Source organism: Cydia fagiglandana, chromosome 7, assembly GCF_963556715.1.
Source record: "Cydia fagiglandana chromosome 7, ilCydFagi1.1, whole genome shotgun sequence".
Taxonomy (NCBI): domain Eukaryota; kingdom Metazoa; phylum Arthropoda; class Insecta; order Lepidoptera; family Tortricidae; genus Cydia; species Cydia fagiglandana.
Window position 1 is genome coordinate 11,535,849 of NC_085938.1, and position 25,991 is coordinate 11,561,839.

The following is a 25,991-nucleotide window of genomic DNA, read 5'->3' on the forward strand; positions in this document are numbered from 1 at the left end:
TAGTTTTTCAAAAAGCACAATTTGACCGAATATATGAAAGAGGGTCATTGTTGTTGTAAAAGGTGTGCAGGAAATGATACGTTTCTGCACTAGAGCAGTTTAGGTTCCAATTCCAAGTACGATTTTATTATTCTTTTTACAATAAGCAATTGAAATTTGGGTATAAATGGATTTGTTATACAATTTCCATTCTGATATTTGACTCCCCATTCCATAAATAACGATACTTTTGGCCAAATTGTTAATTGAAAATACCTACTCTCAAAAATACCTACTATAAAAATGTATTTAAAAAAACACATGCATTTTACTTTCCTCGTATGCGAAAAGAAAAGTAGAGTGTTTTAACTCGGGTGAAAGGCAGCATTTTTGAAAAAAACCAGGCAAGTGCGAGTCGGACTCGCGCACGAAGGGTTCCGTACCATAATGTAAAAAAAAAAACAAAAAAAAGCAAAAAGAAAACGGTCACCCATCCAAGTACTGACCCCTCCCGACGTTGCTTAACTTTGGTCAAAAATCACGTTTATTGTATGGGAGCCCCATTTAAATCTTTATTTTATTCTGTTTTTAGTATTTGTTGTTATAGCGGCAACAGAAATACAGCATCTGTGAAAATTTCAACTGTCTAGCTATCACGGTTCGTGAGATACAGCCTGGTGACAGACAGACGGACAGACGGACGGACAGCGAAGTCTTAGTAATAGGATCCCGTTTTACCCTTTGGGTACGGAACCCTAAAAATATCATCTACTAATGTTATTGTTATGCACAAGCAGAAGATATTATAGAATCTTGTTTATTTACAAGATGACATTTTTCTCCACATACCTATATATTTTTGAGAAAAATATAGCTAGGTATTTTAGTTTAAAAATCATTGTTACAATAAATATAGGCTTTTCCAGAGAACATTTATATTTCTACCGAAACGAAAGCAGAATTCACATGGGTTTTCGGTGGACGACCGTAACGCGAATTATTGTTTGGACTGACCTTTCTATAAATATATAAATGTATTTTATTGTGTAATAATCATAATAATTATTAAGTTATATTCAATCTGGGAATGAAATTATATCAGAAAGGAGATTCTTAAATGAGTAGGTATACTCGTAACATGCTTTGTGCATTAAATATACCTCCCTCTATTGAGTGAAAATAAAACAAAATACACAGGTAATCTGTGTTGCGGTTTTAAAGTGCCATCTGTTACACCTTTGACAAATTAAAAATGATTGCTTGTCAAATGAAGTCGCCATGTTAGAATTACACCGATACTATAAGCATCACTCACACAAACAAGCAATGAGGCAAAATTTTACCAATATTCAAAGGCTTTTTTCTTAATAATTTTAATCAAAATCTAGTATTTTTTTACGTTAAGCGAAGACAGAAATATATATACTACCCAAACATTACATATACAAGTGAAGAAACCCTATATAATAGGAGCTAGGGTGCCAAGAAAGTTGTATGAAAATCGAGCAAGGAGAACCACCTTAAAACAAATTAAATTAATACAGAGCGTTGTTAACTAGGTATGGGTTGAGAAAAGAAGAGAGTGAGTGAACCGGTGAATGGAAAAAGTAATAGAAACATTCGGTCAATTAAGGTTGCGTTCAGAAACATAATCCGGGGGGATGGTTTTACCATTATACAGTTTTTCTTAAATTTATGTAGCCCTGGACTAATGCTAATGCAGAATTACAGATAAACAAAGTAAAGAATGCTTTTGGAAAAATAATAAAAGGTTAGTTACAGTAGCATTTACCTGGTTGGTTATAGTTAGTTACATTTACCTTATAAGTACATGAGATCAAATTTCACATAGAGATCCGATTTTTAATTATTAGATATTCATTTTAAAAATAACATTTGTTAAAGTTTTAAGCATAACTACATTTGACTAACAAAATTAAACTTTGAAGACTTATTTTCTTAAACATTAAAAGCTAGGTACATTTTTTAAAATGCAAATTACAAAGTTTCAAATAATTAACACGTACATTTAAATTTAACAGAATGATAGATATTATTATCAAGTTATCATGAACATGCATAGATTTACATTTCAATAGGTAAGACACTAATTTTGTTTATGGCCCTACTTGTAATGTTACCATTAGGCAGCTTCAAGTCTACCACCCTTGCTTTTTTGTCAGCGCCATAATGAATCTTGGTGATTCTGCCTACTGGCCACTGCAATGGACTGCATCTAGAATCTCTAAGAAGCACTAAGTTATCTAATACAACGTTAGGTTGTGAGTTATGCCATTTAGGCCTGTTATTCAATAGACTTAAATATTGTTTGTGCCAAGCCTTCCAGAAATGTTGATGTATTTGTGTGCAACGGCGCCACAAACGTAACCTATTTTGAGGTATAGATGTTATGTCAGGCTCAGGAATGGCATTTATTGGCCTTTGAATTAAAAAGTGACCCGGGGTCAGGTATGTGAAGTCTGTGGGATCTCTAGACATTTGCGTTATTGGTCTTGAGTTAAGAATCCCTTCTGTGGTCACTATGATATTATTAAATTCTTCATAAGTAAATAAACTGTTACCTATGACCCGCTTAAAATGTTTTTTTGAGCATTTCACGGCTGCCTCCCAGAGGCCTCCAAATGTAGGTGAATAGCTAGGAATATATTTAAAGTCAATATTTTTTGATACTGCATAGTCTATGACAGAATCTTGATGTTCTTTAGAGCTTAAATTTGAAAGTTCTTTAAGAGAATTGTCTGCTCCAATAAATGTTTTGGCATTGTCACAAAAGATTTTTGAGGGATATCCACGCCTTGCTGAAAATCTTTTTAATGCAGCAATGAATGCTGGGGTGGTCATGTCTGAGACTAATTCTAGGTGGATGGCTTTTGTGGCAAAGCACACGAAAACACAGACATAAGCCTTTGTGACAATGCTTCTTCTTATTGAAGATTGTTTAATGCTAAAAGGACCACAATAATCTATACCAATAACATCAAATACTTTTGCTTCATTTACTCTGTTGAAGGGCAATGACCCCATAAGCTGAGAAGCAGCTTGAGCTTTAAATCTATAGCAAGTGACACATTTTCCTATTATTTTAGAGACTTCTTTATTGCAGTTAATAATCCAGTATGTCTGAGCTAGACTGCTCATTGTATCTTTTAAACCACCATGTAATAAGGACTTGTGCTCATATTGGATTATTAAACTGGTCACAAAACATTTTTTGGGCAAAATCATTGGATGCTTTTGTGCATATGGGATATTTGCATTTTGCAATCTTCCTGTCACTCTTAGTACATTGTTCGCATCTAAAAATGGAACTAAGCTTTTTAAATTACTCTTAATTGGTAACTTGTTCTTTATACATTGTATTTCTTGTTTAAAATACTCATGTTGCAAGAGTGATACAATTTTGTATTTAGATTGTTGGATTTCACTTACAGAGAGATTGCCATTATCTTTATTATTAGAATTTTTACAATTATTATAGAATCTCAAAATCCAAGCAACTACTCTTTGCAACTTTATCCATGATGAGTATTTTTTAAATAGTTCTGGCTCATTTGGTGTAGCAATCAAACAGGCCAGATGGCTGCTGACAGTCTCATTGATGTTTTCTGAGCTGTTTGTGACTGTGAATGGCTGGGGATGGTAGTTAGAGTCCAGAAAGTCACTTGGGCCATGCCACCACAAGTCATTTTTTGCGAGGTCAAGAGGACTGCACCCTCTAGATAAGGTATCAGCCGGGTTGGTTGCTCCACCAATATGGCTCCAAATACAATTACTAGTTAAATTATGTATTATCTGTACTCTATTTTTGACATAAACAGGTAATTCTTTTTTTGACTTTATCCAGCATAAAGTTACTTTTGAGTCAGATAGTAAGTATATATCAGTTATTTGTATATTGGTCAAAATTTGTTTTATCTTGTCAAATAACTTTGCAAGCAACACCGCTGCGTTCAATTCTAATTTTGGAATTGTGAGTTCATTTTTGATCGGGGCTATTTTTGATTTGCTGCATAGCAGGTTCATGGTAGCCTTTCCATTTTGAAAAGTTCTTACATATATGCATGCCCCATAAGATTTGGCCGAGGCATCACAAAACCCTATGATTTCTACTTGATCCTTGGTAGGCATTACTAGCCTTTTTATTTGTATAGTTGGCTTCTCCAATATTTCTTTGTGAAATTTAATCCATTTGCTTAAGAATTCCTCTGGTATTGGAGAAGTCCAGTCCAAATTTTGCCTCCAAAGATCCTGTAGAAATTGTTTTGCCCTAACTACTATAGGCCCTGCCAGCCCTAAGGGATCAAAAAAGGACCCAATGAAACTAAGGATTGAGCGCTTGTCCCAATGTTGTATGTCTTTGTTGGGATAGTTAATTTTGAAAACATCTTGATTGGGATTGAATACCATGCCTAAGGCTTTGAGATCAGTTTTCATTGAGAGCTGGTGATCATCAGCATAGCAAGATTCAGGAGAGATATCAGTTAGCAGTTCGGGATCATTGGCTGCCCATTTGTGCAGATTGAAATCTGCATGAGACAGCAAGTTAGTAAATTGGTCTCTTACCTCCAATGCATCCTTGATGGAGTCTGCTCCGAAGAGTGCATCATCCACATACATTGCAGTGCGGACCACCTCTGCTGCTTTAGGAAGCTCTGCCTCATACCTTGTCGCCAGCTCCTCTAGACATCTTGTCGCCAGGAAACTCGAACTTTTTTGCCCGTAGGTCACGGTCTGTAATTGAATGATAATTAGTTCATTGTTGTTATTGCGCCATAAGATATTTTGCAAGTGATGAAACTTGGGGTCTATTCTTATGGCTCTGTACATATTTTGGATGTCAGCCATCATTACATATTTGTGAACTCTGAATGATATCAATATATCAAACAGGTCTTTTTGAACTTTAGGGCCATTTAGTAACATGTCGTTAAGACTGTTGTGTTCTTTGCCTGCCCTAGTATTTCCATTGAAAACTACTCTAACTTTATTTGTTTTTCTGTCCTCTCTGATGACAGGTAAATGTTGCATGAAATACAATTGTTGCTTATTAGAGTTAGTTAGGGGCAGCACCTTAGCATGACCAAGCTCTATATATTTATTTATAAATTCTTTGTACCTTTCGTGCAAAATTTGGTCCTTTTTGAATCGTTTTTCTATGCAATTAAGGGTTTTGAATGCAATTGGAAAGGTATTGCCTAGATTAAGTTGATCCATGGGCTGAGCAAGGGGAAGAGACACCTGAAACTTGTTATCAATTAATTGTACCGAGCGTTGAAACTCGGCTTCACAGGAGTCCTGCTTTGCTGTAACCTCCGATTTCATTTCAGGAACAATTTCTGTTTCCCAAAACTTTGTTAGGAGGTGCTCAATATTATTATTGGCCTCATGGGTGGCCACATGCAATGAAACATGATGGCAGGTTGTTGCTCTATTATAACATGGAGTATCGCCAGATATGACTGTACCAAATTCTGTACCGATGAGGTAAAGTTCAGTATTTGAGATTTTGGTTTTGCTGGGCAATAATATTTTGCAAAATATGCTGGCAGAAAACAAGAATGAAATATCACCTGGAATTGACCATTCATTGTCTGCTAGTACAACAGAATTTGGTATAGTGAATTTACTTGCATCTATTTTGTTTTCTGGCAATTGTGTTGTGATTTTGTCCACCAGTGAACATGTTACTTGCAAACTGTAATTTGAATGCAGCGACTCAAATTTGGCATTTACAGCTTTTGATGTTTGATTAGATTGACACTGTAGAGCTGAAATGTTGAGGTTTTTACTTATTGGCTGCAAATTCAATGCTTTGGCAAGACTATTTGTCATGAAAGAAACTTGGCTGCCACAATCAATCAAACCTCTAGCTGTAATATAGGATTTACCGTCTGGCCCTAATACTTTGACCTTAACGGTGGGCAATAGATCAGTAACAACAGCATTTGTTGAGTTAACATGGCAACTGGTAACTTTTGGCTCAGGTTCATTATGCAACAATGTGTTGTGAGCTTTACTTTGACATGTGGAGCATTTGAAATGAAATTTACATTTATTTTTGTGCATACCTAAACATATTTTACATAATTTGTGTTTGGCAGCAAGCTCCTGTCTTTCATTGGGTGATTGTGCTGCAAATATTGGGCAACAAAACAGTTTATGTGATGTTGCTTTGCAACATAAGCATGAAGGTACTGATATATTGGCCACATTACACACTTTAGCACTTTTAGTTTGATATGTATGCGACTTACCTTCGCTTTGTTGGCTATCTTCAAAGCTGCTGGCTCTCCTCTCCAGAAATGACAAGAAGTCTTCGAGATTTGGCATCTTGTCACTGTCCCTTTCTTGATGATAGGCTCTGCATGAAAACTGATCCACCTTTTTTAAGATAATAGTTAGTACAATTAAGTCCCATTGCTCTATTGGCTGACCCAGTGCCTTAAGGGCTCCTAGATGTTGACGAGTATTGGCTACCACGTCTCGCAGGTTGCTTGCAGTACCTTTTACAATGGGTGTGCTATCTATTATAGCCTGGATATGATTGTTTATTACCAGAAATTTATTGTCATACCGCAATTTAATTAGCTCTCTGGCTTTAACATATGATTCGCAGGTTAATGGAAGACCTTCAATTAACGCTAATGCTTCACCTTTCAGGTATTTTTTCAAGTAGTATAGTTTTTGCACTTGTTTTAACTTGTCACTGGAGTCTATTATCGCGTCGAAGAGCTCGATGAACGCGACGTATTTTGTGTAATCCTTCCCGTCGTACGTGGGGATGTCGATCTCCGGCAACCGCACTCCACCATGATGACTGGTTACGTCCGTATCTTCTACTTTTGCTTTCGACGATGCCGACGACGTATTGGTTGTGGGCGCTTTTGAGGTTATCTTCCGTAATTGTGAGATGACTTTTATGGTTCTCTCCTCGTGTTCATCGTGGTCTTCAAAGTCTTCAGATGAATCCTTTTCTGTTAATATGGCTAGCTCCAGAGTTAAGTCATTGTATTTTTTGAAGTTTGCTTCAGTTTGTTCTAATCTGATTATTGCTGATTCTTGATCCAAAGGATTGTCCGGTTCGTTTAAAAGTTTCTCTATTTTAGTTGTAAATCCTTTACACCACGCGATTTGCGCATTTAGTTTCTTTATTTCTTTGCTTCTCATTTTGATGTTCAATGTTTTGTAAACGAAGTTGAAGAATGAAGTCTAATGTCAATTATGACATTGACAGCGGATGTCAGATTCGAATGACGTTTCACGAAGTTTGAGTGATCGGTCCGAACTTGGCTCCAAAATTGTCATTCCGTTCCTTTTCGGTTTGTCCTTGAATTCATCAAAATGGCTAACGATGGAAGTTGAATTCCGAGAAATGGGCTTGGTCGCGTCGAAACTTGATTTTGCTCAAACTGATGCTGCGGCTTCGAAATATCACTGAAAGCCTTCTCGTTTGCTTGAGGCGCGACTTGGCGATAATATTTCGGTGATATCTTCGCTCGAGGAGAGTTTTTAAGTCCGACCGGCACTTCACACGCGGGGACAACTTTCTTGAAATATCGTAACTTTAAATCGAACTTCACTTGTTTCGGCACCATTTATGTTGTGGTATGAAGTAAAAACACTTTTTATAAATGAAAATGATGTATTTTCATTAAAACAAATTAAATTAATACAGAGCGTTGTTAACTAGGTATGGGTTGAGAAAAGAAGAGAGTGAGTGAACCGGTGAATGGAAAAAGTAATAGAAACATTCGGTCAATTAAGGTTGCGTTCAGAAACATTGAATAATTTCTTTAGAATATAGCACTGGGGTAAATAATGTAGCTACACATTATTTATGTAATAATTCCAAACAAACAAACATATTAATCAGTGTATGTCAGGGCTGAAGTCTGATAATTGCGCTATAATAGACGTTACGTAAATATTACATTATTATTATCTAGTCCTAACTCGAGAGTCACCTTTGATAAATTCGTGTAGGCCAAAATTTGGCTTTTATGGCTACTGTTGCTGTCACGGTCCATCCAAAACCATCCAACCATCCGCGGATGGGATTGAAAGGGTCGCCGGTCGTCTTTGATGCGCGCCAAAAACCGGATCGGATCGGGCTACGGCTATATTGGTTGCGAAGATAGACAGCCTCTATTGCGAACCGGCGCGGCTTGGGACGTGGTTTTCACTATTGTAGGGCCAACACCAACGTGCTTGCAGAGTCGTAAATGATTAAGCTGGCTGTCACGCTCGTACTCGCGATCTCAAGCGATGCTTGTTGCAGCTTTCTCTCTTTGATTCTATTGTTCTACCGGCACGTTGGTTCTCGCACAATAGCCGTTTATTTCGATCTCTAAAGAGTATAGACCGACCGCTTAAATGAGTCCTCGTCTGCGCGGTACGGGGGCGACGGGGTAGGACGACTAAGGGCGGCAGGGAAGGTGTGGGCGGCAGGTTTAACCTTTTGAACGCCAAACGGCGCATCCATTTGCCGTACCACTGACGCCACGGGGGTAAAATTTAGTTTTGTGAATAAATAATGCCAACCTAAAAGTGGGGTGTTTTTTAGTAGATTTTCAACAAAAAACGATCGACGTCAAATGCCGTTTTCCGCGTCGTTGTCACGATTTTGCGTTGACGTCAATTGCCGTCAGTGGCGTTCAAAAGGTTAAGCGGTCGGTCTATAGTTGTCTATATCGAAGCATGTTGTTACAGGTATACAGCAGTAGCTCGACCAGCGGGACGAGCGACAGCCTGGCGAGTAGTTGCGCGGCTTTGAAGAAGAACAAGCTGGGGTTGGCACTGCTCATCAGTGTCCCTGATGCTGCTGAGAAGTGAGTATGAAAAACAAGTTGCAGTGGTTTGTTCATTTAAACACAGTTTATTTAAGGGAAGTAATTATATTTTTAGGTCGATCATTTTTAAATCCACTGGTATTATTGAATAGTACGTACAGTCGACGTCAAAGATATGCTTACACTTTTGCACCTTACTCCTTCGAGTCCTTCGTAATAAGGCGAAAAATGTAAAAATATCTTTGGCGTCGACTGCAGCACATAAACCGTTGATCAGTACGAGTATATCAAATGAAATAGTGACGGCATCACAAATACTCTGAACTACTCGTATGCCAAAGCGAAAACCTAACGGAATACCTCATTAACCTCAAAACGTCTGAATTAAATGTTTTGTGTTCGCATCCCGTTCTTTTTTTTCGTTTATATTTTCATACTCAATCGACCGTGATGTCTCACATGCGTGCGTTCCATGCGTCGCACTAGGCCCCTACCATAACCCTAACCGCAGCACCCCCTTGCAGAGACTTCATCCGGCGATGCGTGGAGATGTCCCCCCAACTGCAGAGCATGGTGTGTCGGCTACGGCTGGCCACTATGACGGCTGGCGCCGGCGGCAAGTTCGTCGCCACGTTGCATCAGGCCGCACATGACGCGGCTGGATGGTAACTACAAACCCTAGTCGTAGCGCCCCCTTGCAGACACTCCGGCGATGGAGTCCCCCCAACTGCAGAGCATGGTGTGTCGGCTACGCCTGGCCACTATGACGGCCGGCGCCGGCGGCAAGTTCGTCGCCACGTTGCATCAGGCCGCACATGACGCGGCTGGATGGTAACTACAAACCCTAGTCGTAGCGCCCCCTTGCAGACACTCCGGCGATGGAAGTCCCCCCAACTGCAGAGCATGGTGTGTCGGCTACGCCTGGCCACTATGACGGCCGGCGCCGGCGGCAAGTTCGTCGCCACGTTGCATCAGGCCGCACATGACGCGGCTGGATGGTAACTACAAACCCTAGTCGTAGCGACCCTTGCAGACACTCCGGCGATGGAGTCCCCCCAACTGCAGAGCATGGTGTGTCGGCTACGCCTAGCCACTAGGACGGCCGGCGCTGGCGGCAAGTTCGTCGCTACGTTGCATCAGGCCGCACATGACGCGGCTGGATGGTAACTACAAACCCCAGCCGTAGCGCCCCCTTGCAGAGAGTCCTGCGACGGAGGTCCCCCCAACTGCAGGACATGGTGTGTCGGCTACGCCTGGCCACTATGACGGCCGGCGCTGGCGGCAAGTTCGTCGCCACGTTGCATCAGGCCGCACATGACGCGGCTGGATGGTAACTACAAACCCCAGCCGTAGCGCCCCCTTGCAGAGAGTCCTGCGACGGAGGTCCCCCCAACTGCAGGACATGGTGTGTCGGCTACGCCTGGCCACTATGACGGCCGGCGCTGGCGGCAAGTTCGTCGCCACGTTGCATCAGGCCGCACATGACGCGGCTGGATGGTAACTACAAACCCCAGCCGTAGCGCCCCCTTGCAGAGAGTCCTGCGACGGAGGTCCCCCCGACTGCAGAGCATGGTGTGTCGGCTACGCCTGGCCGCTATGACGGCCGGTGCTGGCGGCAAGTTCGTCGCCACGTTGCATCAGGCCGCACATGACGCGGCTGGATGGTAACTACAAACCCCAGCCGTAGCGCCCCCTTGCAGAGAGCCCTGCGACGGAGGTCCCCCCAACTGCAGAGCATGGTGTGTCGGCTACGGCTGGCCACTATGACTGCCGGCGCCGGCGGCAAGTTTGTCGCCACGTTGCATCAGGCCGCACATGACGCGGCTGGATGGTAACTACAAACCCCAGCCGTAGCGCCCCCTTGCAGAGAGCCCTGCGACGGAGGTCCCCCCAACTGCAGAGCATGGTGTGTCGGCTACGGCTGGCCACTATGACTGCCGGCGCCGGCGGCAAGTTTGTCGCCACGTTGCATCAGGCCGCACATGACGCGGCTGGATGGTAACTACAACTAGTTAAGCCTAGCCGTAGCGCCCCCTTGCAGACACTCCGGCGATGGAAGTCCCCCCAACTACAGAGCATGGTGTGTGGGCTACGCCTGGCCACTATATGGCTATTGATATTTAGAAAAATACTTACTATATTAATCAACATTAAGATCCGCTCTTTTATTTTGCATTTCAAATTTTACGCATACATAAATAGTGGAGCAATTAACATCTGTTATTATCCAAAGAATGTGTGGACATTGTGATTGTGTATATGCGTATACAGGTTGATGATGATGATGTTTGCAGGCTATCACAACTGCTGTCCGGGCCACGACTCCAACCAGCGTGGCTCCGCCTCGTATCCAGCGAGCCTCCGCGCTCGCACAAGCTCGCCGACTCGTTGCTCGCGGACTTGTGCGCGGTGCTAGCTCGCGCCGACACCAAGGACACCAACTTGTGAGTACTGTTTTAACTGTCCCGTGAGCCTCCGCGCTCGCACAAGTTCGCCGACTCGTTGAGATAAGATAAAGATAAAGATAAAAAATAGTTTATTCAAGTAGGCATATTACAATGCGCTTATGAACGTCAAATAAACCTTTACCGGCTCCAACCGTACACCTCTGCCCCGAGAAGATTTAAATCCCCCCTCAATTGGAGGAGGGTATCCCAATATGGGACCGGCAACAAACTCGGCGGGACACATCTTTTCAAAACATTATTACATCTTATAATTAACATGCATTACGAGTAATTAATACAATTTAAATTACTATAGAATTCATGCAATTATACTCAGTGAGTACATAACTTTATAGAATTTGATATAAAAAATAAACATATATGCACATGAAATCACAAATACGTAGCTCTTTCAGAAAACAAATCAAATCTTACAAAAGGAAAAGAAAATAAAATCAATAAAATAAATGAGAATACATATTATATGAATCTAACTGATTGTTATGAGATGCTTTCATACAATTTGATGTGCTTTCTTACCTGAGCTGAGTCACCTTTAACTCTACACATAATACAATGTTTTTAATTGCTACTTGTCGTTATTACAGTTTCTGGTTTGGACCATGCATGTTTGTCTGTCAAGTAGTCCTCGACTCTGTAATAAGCCTTCAACATCAATGACTTTTTTAAGTAATTCTTAAGAGCTGGAAAGGGTAATCTTAAAGCATCCTCAGGTAACTTGTTATAAAAATGAATGCATTGCCCAACGAATGACTTCTGTACTTTACGAACACGAAACTTTCTGATAGCAAGCTTATTTTTATTTCTAGTATTATAGTTATGGACATCAGAATTCTTAGTGAAGGAGTCTAGATTCTTAACAACATAAATAATACTATCATATATGTATTGGGAAGCTACAGTTAAAATATTAATTTCTTTAAAAAGTTCTCTTAATGATTCACGCACCCTTAAATTATATATAGAACGAATGGCTCTCTTTTGTAAGACAAATATAGTCTGTATGTCAGCTGCTTTGCCCCAAACCAGAATACCATATGACATTACACTATGAAAATAACTATAATAAACAAGGCGAGCTGTCTCAACATTAGTCAATTGTCTAATTCTCCTCACAGCGTAAGCGGCCGAACTTAATTTGTTTGCTAGTGTTCTTATATGAGGACTCCATTGTAGATTTTTGTCCAATGTTAAACCAAGAAACAGTGCTTTATCTACCATCTCTAAGCATTCATTATTCAAAAGTATCTTAGTATCGACTGGTTTAACATTCGGCAAAGAAAATCGAATGCATTTAGTTTTCTTAGCATTAAGAAGCAAATTGTTCATAGTAAACCAGTTTAGTACATTAACGAGTGTGCTGTTAATTACACTGTAATCGGTAGATTTACGATCAACCTTAAAAAGTAATGATGTGTCATCAGCAAAAAGAACAATTTCACAAAGATTTTCTACTACACATGGCAAATCATTTATATAAACCAAAAACAGGAATGGACCCAAAATAGAACCTTGTGGCACTCCTAATTGGACTACAGTACCGCTAGACCGGGTTTTGTTTACAACAACTGTTTGTGTTCTGTTGCTAAGGTAAGAAGACATAAAGTTTAGGGCATTTACTGACAGACCATAGTGTTCTAATTTCAAAATGAGCGTTCCATGATCCACACAATCAAATGCTTTAGAAAGATCACAAAATATGCCAATTGCATCACAAGAATTTTCCCAAATATCATAAATATGTTTAATAAGTACCGAAGCAGCATCGGTCGTGGAACGGCCCCTTGTGAAACCAAACTGATTGCTTGTGAGTAAAGTATGTCTGTTGAAGTGACCCAGTAGATCATTTAACATTAACTTTTCAAAAACTTTACTTAGTACAGGAAGTATTGATATTGGACGGTAATTAGCCATATCACTCGAATCACCCGATTTAAAAAGAGGTATGACTTTGCTATATTTCATAAGATCTGGAAAGACTCCTTGTGAAATTGAAATATTATAAATTACGGCTAAGTAAGGCGCTATTACGTCCAAGACATGACTAATGACTCTAACGGATGTTCCCCATAAGTCTTCCGTTTTCTTTAAATTGAGTGACTTGAATGTTTTAACAATAATTGCTGAATCTACTAGACTAAACTCAAAGTTAATATTACATTTCTTAACATTAGCACAAAGTAAGGAATGAGCTCGAGACGAAGATGAATGTAGACATTTCGTGGTATTAATAGCTATTTTAGAAAAATAATCTTCGAATGCCGAGGCAACATCGTTGTTTGACATGGTCTGTTGTTTATCCGAGACAATGTTGACTTGACAATCGCGTGATTTACATTTACCAGCTTCCTTATTTATAATATTCCATGTTGTCTTCACTTTGTTGTCCGACACTTTCAGTTTAGAACTTGTATAGTTTCCTTTGGCTGTTAAACACACTCTCTTGAAGATTTTTGAGTAGTTGCTCGCGGACTTGTGCGCGGTGCTAGCTCGCGCCGACACCAAGGACACCAACTTGTGAGTATTGTTTAACTCGTGTCCTACGCTACGTATACATTTCAAAGCATTGATCGAAAGTACCGCCCTGCAAAACGCCTCGTATCGTACCGTATAAATTAGTTTAATGAGAACCATAACATTTACTCCGATTTGACTCTCACACACTTTTGCTTTATATTCGGTACGTTAATTATTCATATGATTAGTAACGCGGAAAACACCGTGGCACCTAGCACAGTAAAATTAACGGATTTGCTGTTACGAAAGTTTGTCAACTATTAAAAAGAAGGACACAAACAAAGGAATCGTCCCGGGAGTCTCTATAATAGTTTGAACAGCCGCCAATATTTGGTCTCTCAATCTCTAAATGAATAGACATCTCACCTCGGAAATTTTAACTATAAAATCTTTTACAATTTAATGCGCATCAGTATTTCAGTTTGCGTAGGTCAGTGTTTTAGTTATATTCACGTCATACAGTATCTTGTTTATCACTGGATACTCTATAATCAATTAATGAGTGCTCTATAATCAATGAATTATATTTCATGACGCTAATTTCCGCACTTTAATGTTGTCATTACAAAACTTTCTCTTCTAATATCTTCTTGGTCTTTTAATATCTAAATTAATAGACATATCACCGCGAAAATTCAAATATAAATAATATCTTAACAATTGAATGTCCAGAGATTGTTATATTCACGTGATACAATAACTTGTTTGGCATTAGATACTATATAAACTATTAATGAGTGCATATAATAATACACGGTGGCTAGAAAATAACTGCATTTCCGTTGCCAGGGAGGTTTTGGGATTATACTGAGCAAGTTTTACTATGGGACCAACTCCGACATTACGAAAAAAAGAATTACCTTCCCATAGAAAAGACCAGCCAAAACGTATGAAACAGCCAAATCGTTTTTCGTGATTTAGCGACCCTGTTACACTAATTTACCTAAATTAAATGGTATCATAACGATTAGTGTTTTATTTGCTGTTGGCTGTCTGCGTCTTATTACTGTGTACATTACACAAGTAGGAAAGTACAATTAGTAATTAAATTGTACAAATACTATTTGTCGGATGCTTACGCTAATTTATAGCTGTTTTGAAAGGGGATCAAGTTAATATTCTATTATTTTACCATTTATACTCTTCGCACACATTTCGTCCCTGACATTACAACAATAATTTAGCAGCCCTGTAATTTTTAGCGGCTAATCTAGACATTGACGTACTAATGGGTGCTCGCAGTTAAAATTAAATTTATGACCGTACTCGAAATACTGGCCAGAAATCTTGCCATTCCAATATACACTCTGTTACCATAACGCAAGGTTCTTGCTAGTCCCCAGTCGTGTAACTTATTGTTGTTTAATTTGCCAAAGATTATGATCACATGATTTTTCAAGAACTCCCAGTGGATCTGGATGTCGTCGACCAGACATTTATCTTATCTAGCGTGTATAAAAGTGTAGGCCGTTAATTCCCCGTTAATATATAAAGAGCTTTACAAATAGACCGTCACCTGGAGTGGATCCAAGTTCTATGCAGCTCCGGTTGATGACTTAGAAAAATCGTGGATCATTTACCTTAAACTCCGCATTGTGAGACGGTTACATAAACTCGCGCCCCGCATAGGCTCTTTTATACTTGTAAAAAATTACGATGCCGATGCACTACTGCATTCCACCCACTACGGTACGGTACTTATAAGGAATATATACCCTCATCTGTTATTTATTTGTGACAAGAAATCATCATCATCATCATCTCAGCCATAAGACGTCCACTGCGAACATAGGCCTCCCCCTTTTTTGGGGGGGTGAATGCCATAATCGCCATGCTTGGCAGGCGGGTTGGCGATCGCAGTCGAGTACACCGAATTTGAGGGACGCTGCTGCCCGTCCACCGGTGATCTTGGACGTGGTTTAAGGACATACCCGGGTCCTGGACGTAGTTTAAGGACATACCCGGGTCCATAAGAAATAAATGATAAATAATATTCACATTGACATATTGCAAATAGATTGCCTAATTAAATTGCCCACGGACAGTTTTTTTTTTGTTATTTAATCGTATATTATATCAAATGAAAACTTATTTTATAGGTGCCCAGATTTTACATACCTATACCTAAATATAAAAAAAAGATTATTTAAAAATGTACGATTTAAAGTTTTAATATACGCGTTGTTCCCAAATTACACCCCCGCAAACGTCAGTTAACCATCTAATTCTGGATAGAATATTTCAGGAAAGTGATCTGTTAGGAAAATACATGTTTTGGCTCGTTAGCGTTTGACCGATAATTACCTGAGACGTATGAGTGACGACTTGACGAGCTGTCTTCTACTCTCGTGGGTGGCCCTTGTGACTTATGGACTGTTAGAGTTAGATTTTGATAGCAGTGCGTTTTTCTAATCGTCAAACTTCTATGAAATTATGACGTATTCATTATGTAATCGCAATACAATCCATTTAAATAGGTAGGTATGGTTTTATTAGCGAAAACAATTGTCTTGATTAATATTTTTACCAAACAGAAATGTGAAAATAGCGATTCATGATGAATTAATGCCATGAATGAATAAATTATTGATTAAAGTGCCATTATTACAGTATCTTACCCATAATTTTCTTCTTAACTATATTGTTTTTTGGCGCAGCCATTGTAGGTTAGAGTCGTTCACTTTACATTCACGAACATTATTTATTTGCGTAGGTATTTCACGTGATTTTGTTATTTTCGATCGGTGTTTACAAAGCGGAGCGGTTGTGCAACTAATGACTTACTTGTTTAGCGTTTACTGTTTAGGATGTCCCTTCTATTTTTACACGTTTCATTGACTTGGATTTTTAAAATTAGACATCCTAAACAAGGTATTGTTGGAGCAGAAATAACATAGAAATGTTTACAATACTTATATTCATGCATATCGTAATTCATGCTCTTAAAAAGCTTCTGTTTGCACATTATGTTCAATAATTACATAATTAAATTTATTAATACAAGAATAATAAGCGAAATGACGCCTTCGATGCTATATTTGAATAGGTACTCGTAGATGTATCGATTTATCGATATTGAAATCGGTTTGAACAAATAACGTTTTCTGTCTTAACCTCAATATTACATCATTAGCAGCCAAGCCAGGTCAGGTCAAAGCGAAACGATATCTATCTATCTATCTTTTGACATGTTTTTAACCGGTTAAATTCGAAATTATGGGTACACCGAGAAAAGTCTCGACCGGCGCTTGGGTTTCGAAAGATTTAGTAATTATCCTAAGGTCCTAATGGTTATTATATATTTCCAGCTTCATCAGCACGCTACTGACGCACGTGCTGACGTACCACCTGGGCTGGGTGAGCACGGTGAGCCCGTACGAGGGCCCCGCGCCGCCGGTGCGCCGGCCGCACAACGCGCTGTGGGCGCAGCTCGCCGACCTGCACGGCGCCGTCGGCTTCCCCGTCCGCCAGGCCAAGACCATCATCAGCGGCGCCGAAACCCTCTTCGTCAACAAACTCCTAGTCGTCCTCACATACTTCGTCCGCTGCGGCGACGTCGTCCGCAATGACTTCGAGTTCGACGACAGTGTTCTTAGGGAAAGTGAAACGGTGACGCTCAAAAGGACCGCGCCGGCCAAGTGCGATAGTGTCAAGGACGATGCGACGCCCGCTCCGAGTCGCGGCTTCGGGCGGACGACGACGCTCGCCAATCTAAATCGGCAGCTCTCTACTAGTGTAGATTTCGAGGAACGGTGCTTGTCGAGCGAGAAGAGCACGAGCGGAATCAGGAGGAACCCTACGATGATGCTCGCGGCCAAGTCTTCCTCAGATTCCAGTCTCGATTCGACCGCGTCCGAGGAAGAGGTGGAAAGGAAGGTCGTGTTCGTCCTCGGCGACGATGAGAAGCTAGTCGGGTTGAAGAACAAATCGAACGGCGGGAAAAGCGTAAAAAGATCCTCCAAAATACAACACGAGCCGCTAAATCTAGACGCGATAGAGAAAGCTGGCGACGAGGAAAAGAAAGGCTGCGACCAGAAGCCCTGCGAGCAGAAATGCACCCGGAGCGCCGACAGCCCGTCCAAATGCTGCGCGCAAACACTTCAACATTCCAAACCAATAAAACATTCCGGCTTTAAGTTCGAGTTCGATAAATACCCTCAGATAGTCACTAATTATATGAAAAGCAAGAACTTAGAAATATTAGATAGGCATTATATCGGGAAACCGGGGAATCTGAAGCTTGACAATTTCCAGTTCGATCCGACGATCGTTCCGCCGATACAAGAGGAGCGTTGCGAGGCGTGTTACAAGTGTCAGATGATGGAATCTATGCTTCAGACTCCCACGAACGCTTCCGAGTTGGAATACATGAACGACGTACCGCGGCAGTCCGATCCTCAGTACGCGAAGGAGGCTACAGTGAGCGATAGTGTTCAAGTGTCTCCGAAGACTTTTGTTAGGAGAAAAAAGGAGGCGACTTTAGTAGTGAACGTTAAGCCTAGTGTGTCGGTGGAAGTGAGCAGGGTAGACGGGTGCGGAGGCGGGAGCGAGCGGGACAGAGGCAGTGTGCGGCAGGTGATCGAGTTCTCGGTGCCGCGGCTGGTGCGGCGGCCGGCGGCGGCGGCCGGCCTCGACGGCTCTCTACTCGGCGGGGTCACCAACCATTATGTACCTGATTTAGTTTTACAAGGTTAGTACACAGATGTTACAGTACATTATTACCGAGGGTTGTCAATGATCCATTGTACTCGAAATATTTTAATACTTTAAGGGTGAAATGGTGATTTCACTGTCAACATAGTTCAACACTTTAATTTTCATTTCGACTGAGGAAAGTAAAATAAAGTCTGTTAAACATAGAAATGAATTGAACTTGTGTAGCAGGTATCTTTTATTGAAAAATTTAAGAAATACCTATTTTAACTAACAATATACAAGATATACATATATAGTTTTGAACTTGACACAAAAAATGATACACATCTGATACATATATATTTTCTTATTCTAGGAACAATATCGAAACCTCAAACGTGGGAGATGGAGCTCCGGCGAGATCTGGATTTGGCGTCGTGCCTCAACAAGGCCAGCGAGGCGTGCGCTATGCCGGTCGCTATCGTCGGGGATACTGACGCTTGGTAAGTTTACCGTTCGGAGCATTCCTAAGGGCTGATTTAGACGATGCGAGAACTCGCATGCGAGTTTCATACCATTTTGGGTTTCCACGGTCGGTTGAATTGGACGTAATCAACATTCCGCAATGTAACTAAAATCGTATGCAAGTTCGCGCGCCGTCTAAATTAGCCTTAAGGGTGGTATTCCATCTGTCCAATATATTTGTCCAATGTGTATTGCGTCTCACAAGTTTGCTTAATGAGAGAGTGATGATGAGTGACGCAATGATATTGGACAAAGAAATCGGACAGGTGGAATACCACCTTTATTGGAAATAGCTACAACCTTGGGTAGGTAGGTAGGTCAGTAAACAAGGGCTTAAATGACAGTGAGCGCAACACAACGGCATATTGCTCGTAGAGCCGACGGCCGAAGGCCCTGAACAATGTATACCGATAATTTGATCAAGATCCCATTCGCAGGAAATAAGAGTGCAAGAATTCGCATGCAAATTGAATTTGCCTTTGATCAGTTGGCTGAATTCAATATAACCTCAATGGTCCGCAATGTTTAAACTCGCTTGTTACAATGTTACATCAATAACTCGCACAGTACTGACCCTTCTTTACTGAGGGACTTCCAATCGTCACAACAATTTGGCACGTGAACTTCTAAAACATATTTAATAGTAACGTTTGTCTCAATAGGGGATATTACTGCAATGTTCTGCCGCCAGAGAGCAGCATTACCGACTCTAGTAAATTCATAGACTAACTTATACATACTGTGCCTTATACTGTTTTTTGACAAGTTTTCACAGACAATAAAATATGATATTGATGCATCAAGGCGGTTTGTTAACAAGGGCCTACCGGTAAACGCGAAAATCGAAATTTAGTTATCTGCCTTTTTATCGCTCGAATACGCAAGAGTGATAGAGAGGTTAGATAACGAAATTTCGATTTTCTTGTTTCGCGGTTTCCCCAGATTATGACAGATAGTGGTAGTCGCGCTACCTATGCAGAATTTCGCGGAATATTCCCTATTGAAAGTGTGTTTAAGTGGAGTCTAGTAGTTTACTCTAAAAGTATGTTTTTATTAGGGTTCCGTACCCAAAGGGTAAAACGGGACCCTATTACTAAGACTTCGCTGTCCGTCTGTCCGTCCGTCCGTCTCTCTGTCACCAGGCTGTATCTCACGAACCGTGATAGCTAGACAGTTGAAATTTTCATAGATGATGTATTTCTGTTGCCGCCATTACAACAAATACTAAAAACAGAATAAAATAAAGATTTAAGTGGGGCTCCCATACAGCAAACGTGATTTTTGACCAAAAGTTAAGCAACGTCGGGCGTGGTCAGTACTTGGATGGGTGACCGTTTTCTTTTTGCATTTTTTTCCGTTTTTTTTTTGCTTTATGGTACGGAACCCTTCGTGCGCGAGTCCGACTCGCGCTTGCCCGGTTTTTAATATGAATGTTGTGTTGTTGCAGGGAGGTGCGCGTGGTGGGTCGCGAGGCGGGCGGCGGCATGTCGGCGCTGGTGGGCGCCATGCTGGACGCGCTGCCCGCCATGCGCCGCGCCCGAGTGCCCGCCTACCAGGTGAGCCAACCTTCCCACCCTCACAACCGTGCATACACTAGGAATCCTCCACACATAGCATAGTAGCGCTACTCCTCTGCCACATACGGCAGTTTTACTCCATTTTCGATCAAGTGTCTTTAAACGGACCAATCACGACACGATCTAGAGGATACCTATTGTAGACGTCAAAGGACCGTTCCGGTGAGGCCATAAATCTTTAGGCCGACCCCGCCCCTTTTACTGCCTGCTTGTAGCAAGCATGTATTTCGTGGCCGAAACGTTAGTCACATTCGCAGTCGCACAGTCGCGTGGCGGTGTGACGAGGCCTTGAAAAAATAGCAGAGACATATGATCTAAGGACACATGCAATACATAATAAGCTGTTGCTATTCTATACCTATCTAATGAAGAGGCTCCAACAAAACATTCTCATGTTGTGATTTAAAGTCCGGGCATCCATAGCCCGTTGTTTAAACTTAGCCATTCTTGCTAAATATAGGTATTTTGCTGCTACTTCTTCTCTCACTCGATTATTGTAATAATCTTAGACTTAAGATTGGATATATAGATAAGGATGAAGGAAAATTCACTGTCTGACATACCCGGTGTTATTTTGGACACTGCTTAGAAGTCATATAATTTTGAGTTTTGACATGTTTCTTAATGATTTTTGACATGTTTAGTTTAATGTATTGAAATGACAATTCTTATAAACAATTTTCAAGCGGAACAATCAAAGATGTAGTGCATAATTATTTTCCATCGTATTTTTACGGAAACGTACGAACGTGTCAATATTGAGGTTGACTGAAGTAGCATGGCAAATACGAAAAATTCCGAGGAAATACGATGGAAAACAATTTTACACTACAACTGTATACAGTTATTGTATGAAAATTAGTTACTATATCAAAATTATTTCGTTTCAGTGCCTATCATATTTAGAGGGTAAGCTGCGCGAGTTCTGCGTACTGTCCAAGACGCTCGCCGACATGCTAATGTCGACAGATTTCTGCGACATAGCCACGCTCACCAAGACTCTCAACATCGACGTCAACGACGTGCCGCTCCTGCTCGCCATCGCCACCACTCACACACCTCAAGTCGCCGCCAGATACGGCATCAGTTATAGGTAGCAAGCGAAATACGAATTTGTCTTATTACTATAAAGCTCAATTTTCAGTAAGCTGCTATGTGACCTATGTAGGGTGGGAACGAGTAACAGATTTTAAGCACGCATTTCTGACGTCATAAGGAGCAAAAAAGAAATGTTGTTGCATGTTTGTGTGTTCTCTACACACGACACATTATTTCTTTCATTCATCTTTGCGAGAAAAAAAAATTACAACGAACCAGTAATTTTTTGTACAGATATTTTTGAGAGTTTCCTTTAAACTTTAATGTCTGTCAGGAGGTATGTATGTCTAAACAAAGTCACATAGTGGTGTGTCGCAGTCATAAAGGCGTTTTTCACTGAGTTATTACGCCAATAAATCTTCACAAGAATTGTCATTATCTCTAAAACAAGACCTATTTCAGAAAAAAATATACGACATTATAGTCTCTAAATGCGGCCAAGAATACGCATTTCAAATCTGTCGGGTTACTCGTTCCCACCCTGTATAAAACTAATTGTGATGATATAGAACTCGATTTCGCTTGATGTTTAAATACTGTCTTGTCATTAACTTAATATCAAATATGCTACAAGGCTGCCTAAATAGTATAAGCTTCATTTAAAAAGAGGTCTCACTACTAAAATTATCTTGGCTGGTTTAGGACTGATAAACACCTTTTAGTAGTGAGCCGTCTTTGAGATGACTTCCAGCGATTTCGAAAATTCAAGTTTGATCTTTTTGTAAGGAATTAGAGTGAGTATTAATACACGCTAGACTCAGACGGTTCATGACGGTTTTCATTTTGTTGTAAAAAAAAGCCCCGGTTGTAACTAAATTAGTTTTAATATCTCATATTTATGAACATAACACAAATGAAGCGTTTCGGGAAAGCTCTCAATCTCGCTGTAATCCACCTTTTTAACTTCACATAGACCGTCTGAGTTAAGTAGTAGAGAAGGTATGTTGGATTAAATACTATTAAGACTGTTCTATCAACTTGTGAAATAAGAAATATTAACCGGGGTGAATGCGGTGGATGGGATCTGTGATTATTAAAGTTTATTCTGTATATAAACCGGATATATATGTTATTGTAATTAAATCATGGAAGGCCTAGAAAGATAACTGTAAGATGCACTCACAATACTGTGGTTAAAAACGTTAGCAACCCAAAAATTATTTGGTAACCTATTGAAAGCTAGGCGACGAAAGAATATGACGTGCCCCGGACGCCAGGCGTTCGCGGTTATTTAAGCGAAATTGAACTTTACGGAGTCCCGCGTAAGTCTATTGCATTGGCGAAGCTGACGGCTGTGGCCGTCGATGAAGACTTTCCTATGACAGCATCAGCCGTCTGTGGCGGTCAAAAGGTTAAACTATTTACTAACTATTTAAATCCTGCTAAATCACAACGCTACTAGCATCACAGTTATATTTGTGTTAAAAATTAAAGGTCAAATATTATATTGTTATCACTGAACGTTTTACGAGATAATTCCATAGAAACTATATGTACAGTAATCATGCAAAATATATTATGTATAAGTATGCAAAACGTGTAGCTAAGCTTCATGTTAGTAAATTATTTATTAGCATTTTCAAAATGCCTAGTCTTAAAATAAATTTGAGATATTATCAGCTTTTATATGAATATGAAATTTAAAAATGTTAAACATTTAAATGTAAAGTATAAATTTTGTCACATGTATCGTGTCACGCCAGGATTAGTCATGTTTTTTAAATATTTAATGTTATTATTGTTATAAAACAAGATGAAGTGTAAAGTCAGATTAGCAAGATAAATGTACTTCTATTTAGTAAAATATTTTTTTTTGTATATAACTAGCAATATGATAGTTGGATGTCATGTTACTAAAGAGGCGCTTTCGAGATTGATTTTCGTACATTGACCCGACTATTGCTATCTCTATCGCACGTGCATTATTTAAAGGACGGTTACAATTAGCAAAGTACGAAGCTTAATGATCAACTAAAATAAGCATTAATCATTAAACGTTGGACATGAAATTGTAGGTTTATTTTGTAATAATTGTATGTTTACCTTGCTATTCCTGACTCTGTGTTTCAAGCAATAATCAGGATCTGAGGTCATTTTCGTATCCAAATGTAATGCTATTTTTATACCTTAATAAATTATTTTTCTCATGGTCAGTGATTATTTTTTTTATTAAAATACTTTATACTCATACAGACCTCCTAGAAATAAGGATGAGTCCCGTTATACTCGTATTAGGCCTAGGTATTTGGCCTTCACTATTTGTGATGCTGACTGTACAGTCGCCATCAGATCAGATATATCGGAGCGGCCAAGGTGTTCACAAATATCTGAACACGCCTCTATTGTCAGGGCGTTAGAGTGCGTATTCAGATATTGGGAACACCTTGGCCGCTCCGATACATCTGATGGCGACTGTACATAACATGTGAAGGTACGGTTGCGCAGTATAACTAAAACCGGTAGGTACCTACTTTTGACCGAGCTTTGCTCGTAAAACATAACTCAAAACTGCGCGTTTACCTAGAGATAAGACCTGTAGTTCGTTTTTTTAGCATTAGAAATAAGGTAAACAATCTTGATGTGTCTTTTAATTGAAAAACACATTTTAAAAATAAGTTACGGCAATTTATGAATCTAATACGATCATTTATATTCTTCTGCTTTCATAAGTAATAGTTACTGATTTTAAAAAAGCGTTTTTCAATTAAAAGACATGTCGATCGCTTACCTTCTTTCAAGTTCTTTCTAATGCTAAAAAAACGAACTATAGCTAGATCGATTTTTTCGCCCCCCAAAACCCCCAAATAGCAAATCTTATCGAAATCGTTAGAGCCGTTCCTGAGATCCCCGAAATATAAGATGGGTACTCAATAAGATAATAATACCTACTCTTTATTTCACGCAACAAAAACTTCGTAGATAAATCTTTTCTGCTAATTAGTTCGTAAAGGAGCACACGTAGATAATATTTCGGTGCATTATTTATCCGGCTAGAGGGCGTGATCCGGCTTAATCCCACTAATGGACTGTCTCTGACAGCTACCCACACACACAACGCCAATGTTATGAGGAGAGTACTGCTATGTTGGTAGGGAAAGTAAATAATGTACTACCAACTCGTTAGTTAAAAAAAAAAATATCTAAGGTCGTGGGTGGTCAATGCCCGTCTAGATTTGCACCCGAGATCCGGTACTGCCCTGGCTGGTCGAGGGTCCGCAGCAAGTGGGTGACACACGCCAGCACTGAAGAGGAACAGGCGGCCTAGCCAAGGTGGCAATCGCTATCGCTTCGCCATCGAATCGCTTTGTGTCTCTCTATCACTCTTCCATATTAGTGCGACAGTGACAGTTGCGTTTCGATTTGCGATTTCGTGCGTGCGTGCGTGCGTGCGTGCGTGTGTATGTATGTGTGTGGACTGTGTCTGTGTTTTTTAATTTGTGTTTGTGCTCACTAATTAAATTATTTCTATTTCTAAAGTTACGGAGCTAAAGGTTACCGTGCGGTTTTGAAAGCAACGCAGCGGGAGACGAGCGATGTCATTGTCAATGGAGTTGGCTGTGAAATGCTTGTATTGATGGTGTGTTGGTTCTATGATTTGGCTTAAAACAAGGATTTGACACTTCTTAGGACTGACGCCATCTGTAAAATACTTCGAACGGCCAACCCCATTTTCTTGATAAATGTGCTGTCATTGCTGTCTCGATCGAAACTCGAAAAGGCTCTATTTATCCTTCAAAAACTGATGAGAAATCTGCATCCACAAGAATGGCAATTTTTGGCAATGCAATTACTAATCTTGGTTGGATGGTAGAATTGACTCGCTGCTGCAACGCATTCCATACCGGAATGTAACCTTAAGAGTGTGATCACAGAGAAAATATGTAGGTAGAATTCGACAAGCATAAAATGCACGTCTCTCCACTGTTTTTACGATACGTTTTTACGACAAATTACAACTTTTCAGGAGAGAGCGAAGTCTTTTATAATTAATATTTTTAGGAGTATTTATTACCTACTATCCGTATATATGTACTTTTATCTTCTTCTTCGTGGTCGTGACCTCATGTCTGAGGGACGTGACTCCTATGGGTTATTCTTCCTACCACTGCTCTATGTACTTTTATACATGCTGTGTTAATAAACTGCCGTATTCGAACTTCAAGATATTCACAAGAGACGACACGTACTAGACCCATTCTAGATACCTACGTTATAGTTTAGATATCAATTATCGGGCAACCAATGTCACTTTTACGTTAGATAGAGTAATATATCTATTAGATGTGAATTGGATCTCTAAGTCATATCCAGTGGAAATCGTTCAAGAGTATCACCAGAATCGCGCAAATGTCAAATTTGACAGGTTAGATTTTAAACATATC

At 40.1% G+C, this 25,991-nt stretch overlaps 2 protein-coding genes across 5 annotated transcripts in view; one reads left to right on the forward strand and one right to left on the reverse strand.

The window, feature by feature from the left end:
- LOC134665892 (folliculin-interacting protein 2) overlaps positions 1 to 23,762 on the forward strand; it is a 163,718-nt gene extending 139,956 nt beyond the window's left edge. For 3 of the 4 annotated variants that reach the window (XM_063522934.1, XM_063522932.1, XM_063522933.1), the window contains 8 exons: positions 8,710 to 8,828; positions 9,314 to 9,340; positions 10,340 to 10,453; positions 11,084 to 11,233; positions 17,083 to 18,464; positions 18,786 to 18,912; positions 20,382 to 20,490; positions 21,402 to 23,762. In XM_063522934.1, coding sequence (XP_063379004.1) covers positions 8,710 to 8,828; positions 9,314 to 9,340; positions 10,340 to 10,453; positions 11,084 to 11,233; positions 17,083 to 18,464; positions 18,786 to 18,912; positions 20,382 to 20,490; positions 21,402 to 21,608 — 2,235 coding nt within the window. In that variant the 3' untranslated portion in view covers positions 21,609 to 23,762. Of the gene's footprint in view, positions 1 to 8,709; positions 8,829 to 9,313; positions 9,455 to 10,339; positions 10,454 to 11,083; positions 11,234 to 17,082; positions 18,465 to 18,785; positions 18,913 to 20,381; positions 20,491 to 21,401 lie in introns of all 4 variants that reach the window. The other variant, XM_063522936.1, reaches the window with a different exon arrangement.
- LOC134665896 (protein FAM13A) overlaps positions 1 to 25,991 on the reverse strand; it is a 212,066-nt gene that overhangs the window by 181,212 nt on the left and 4,863 nt on the right. The gene's annotated exons all lie outside the window — the stretch shown is intronic.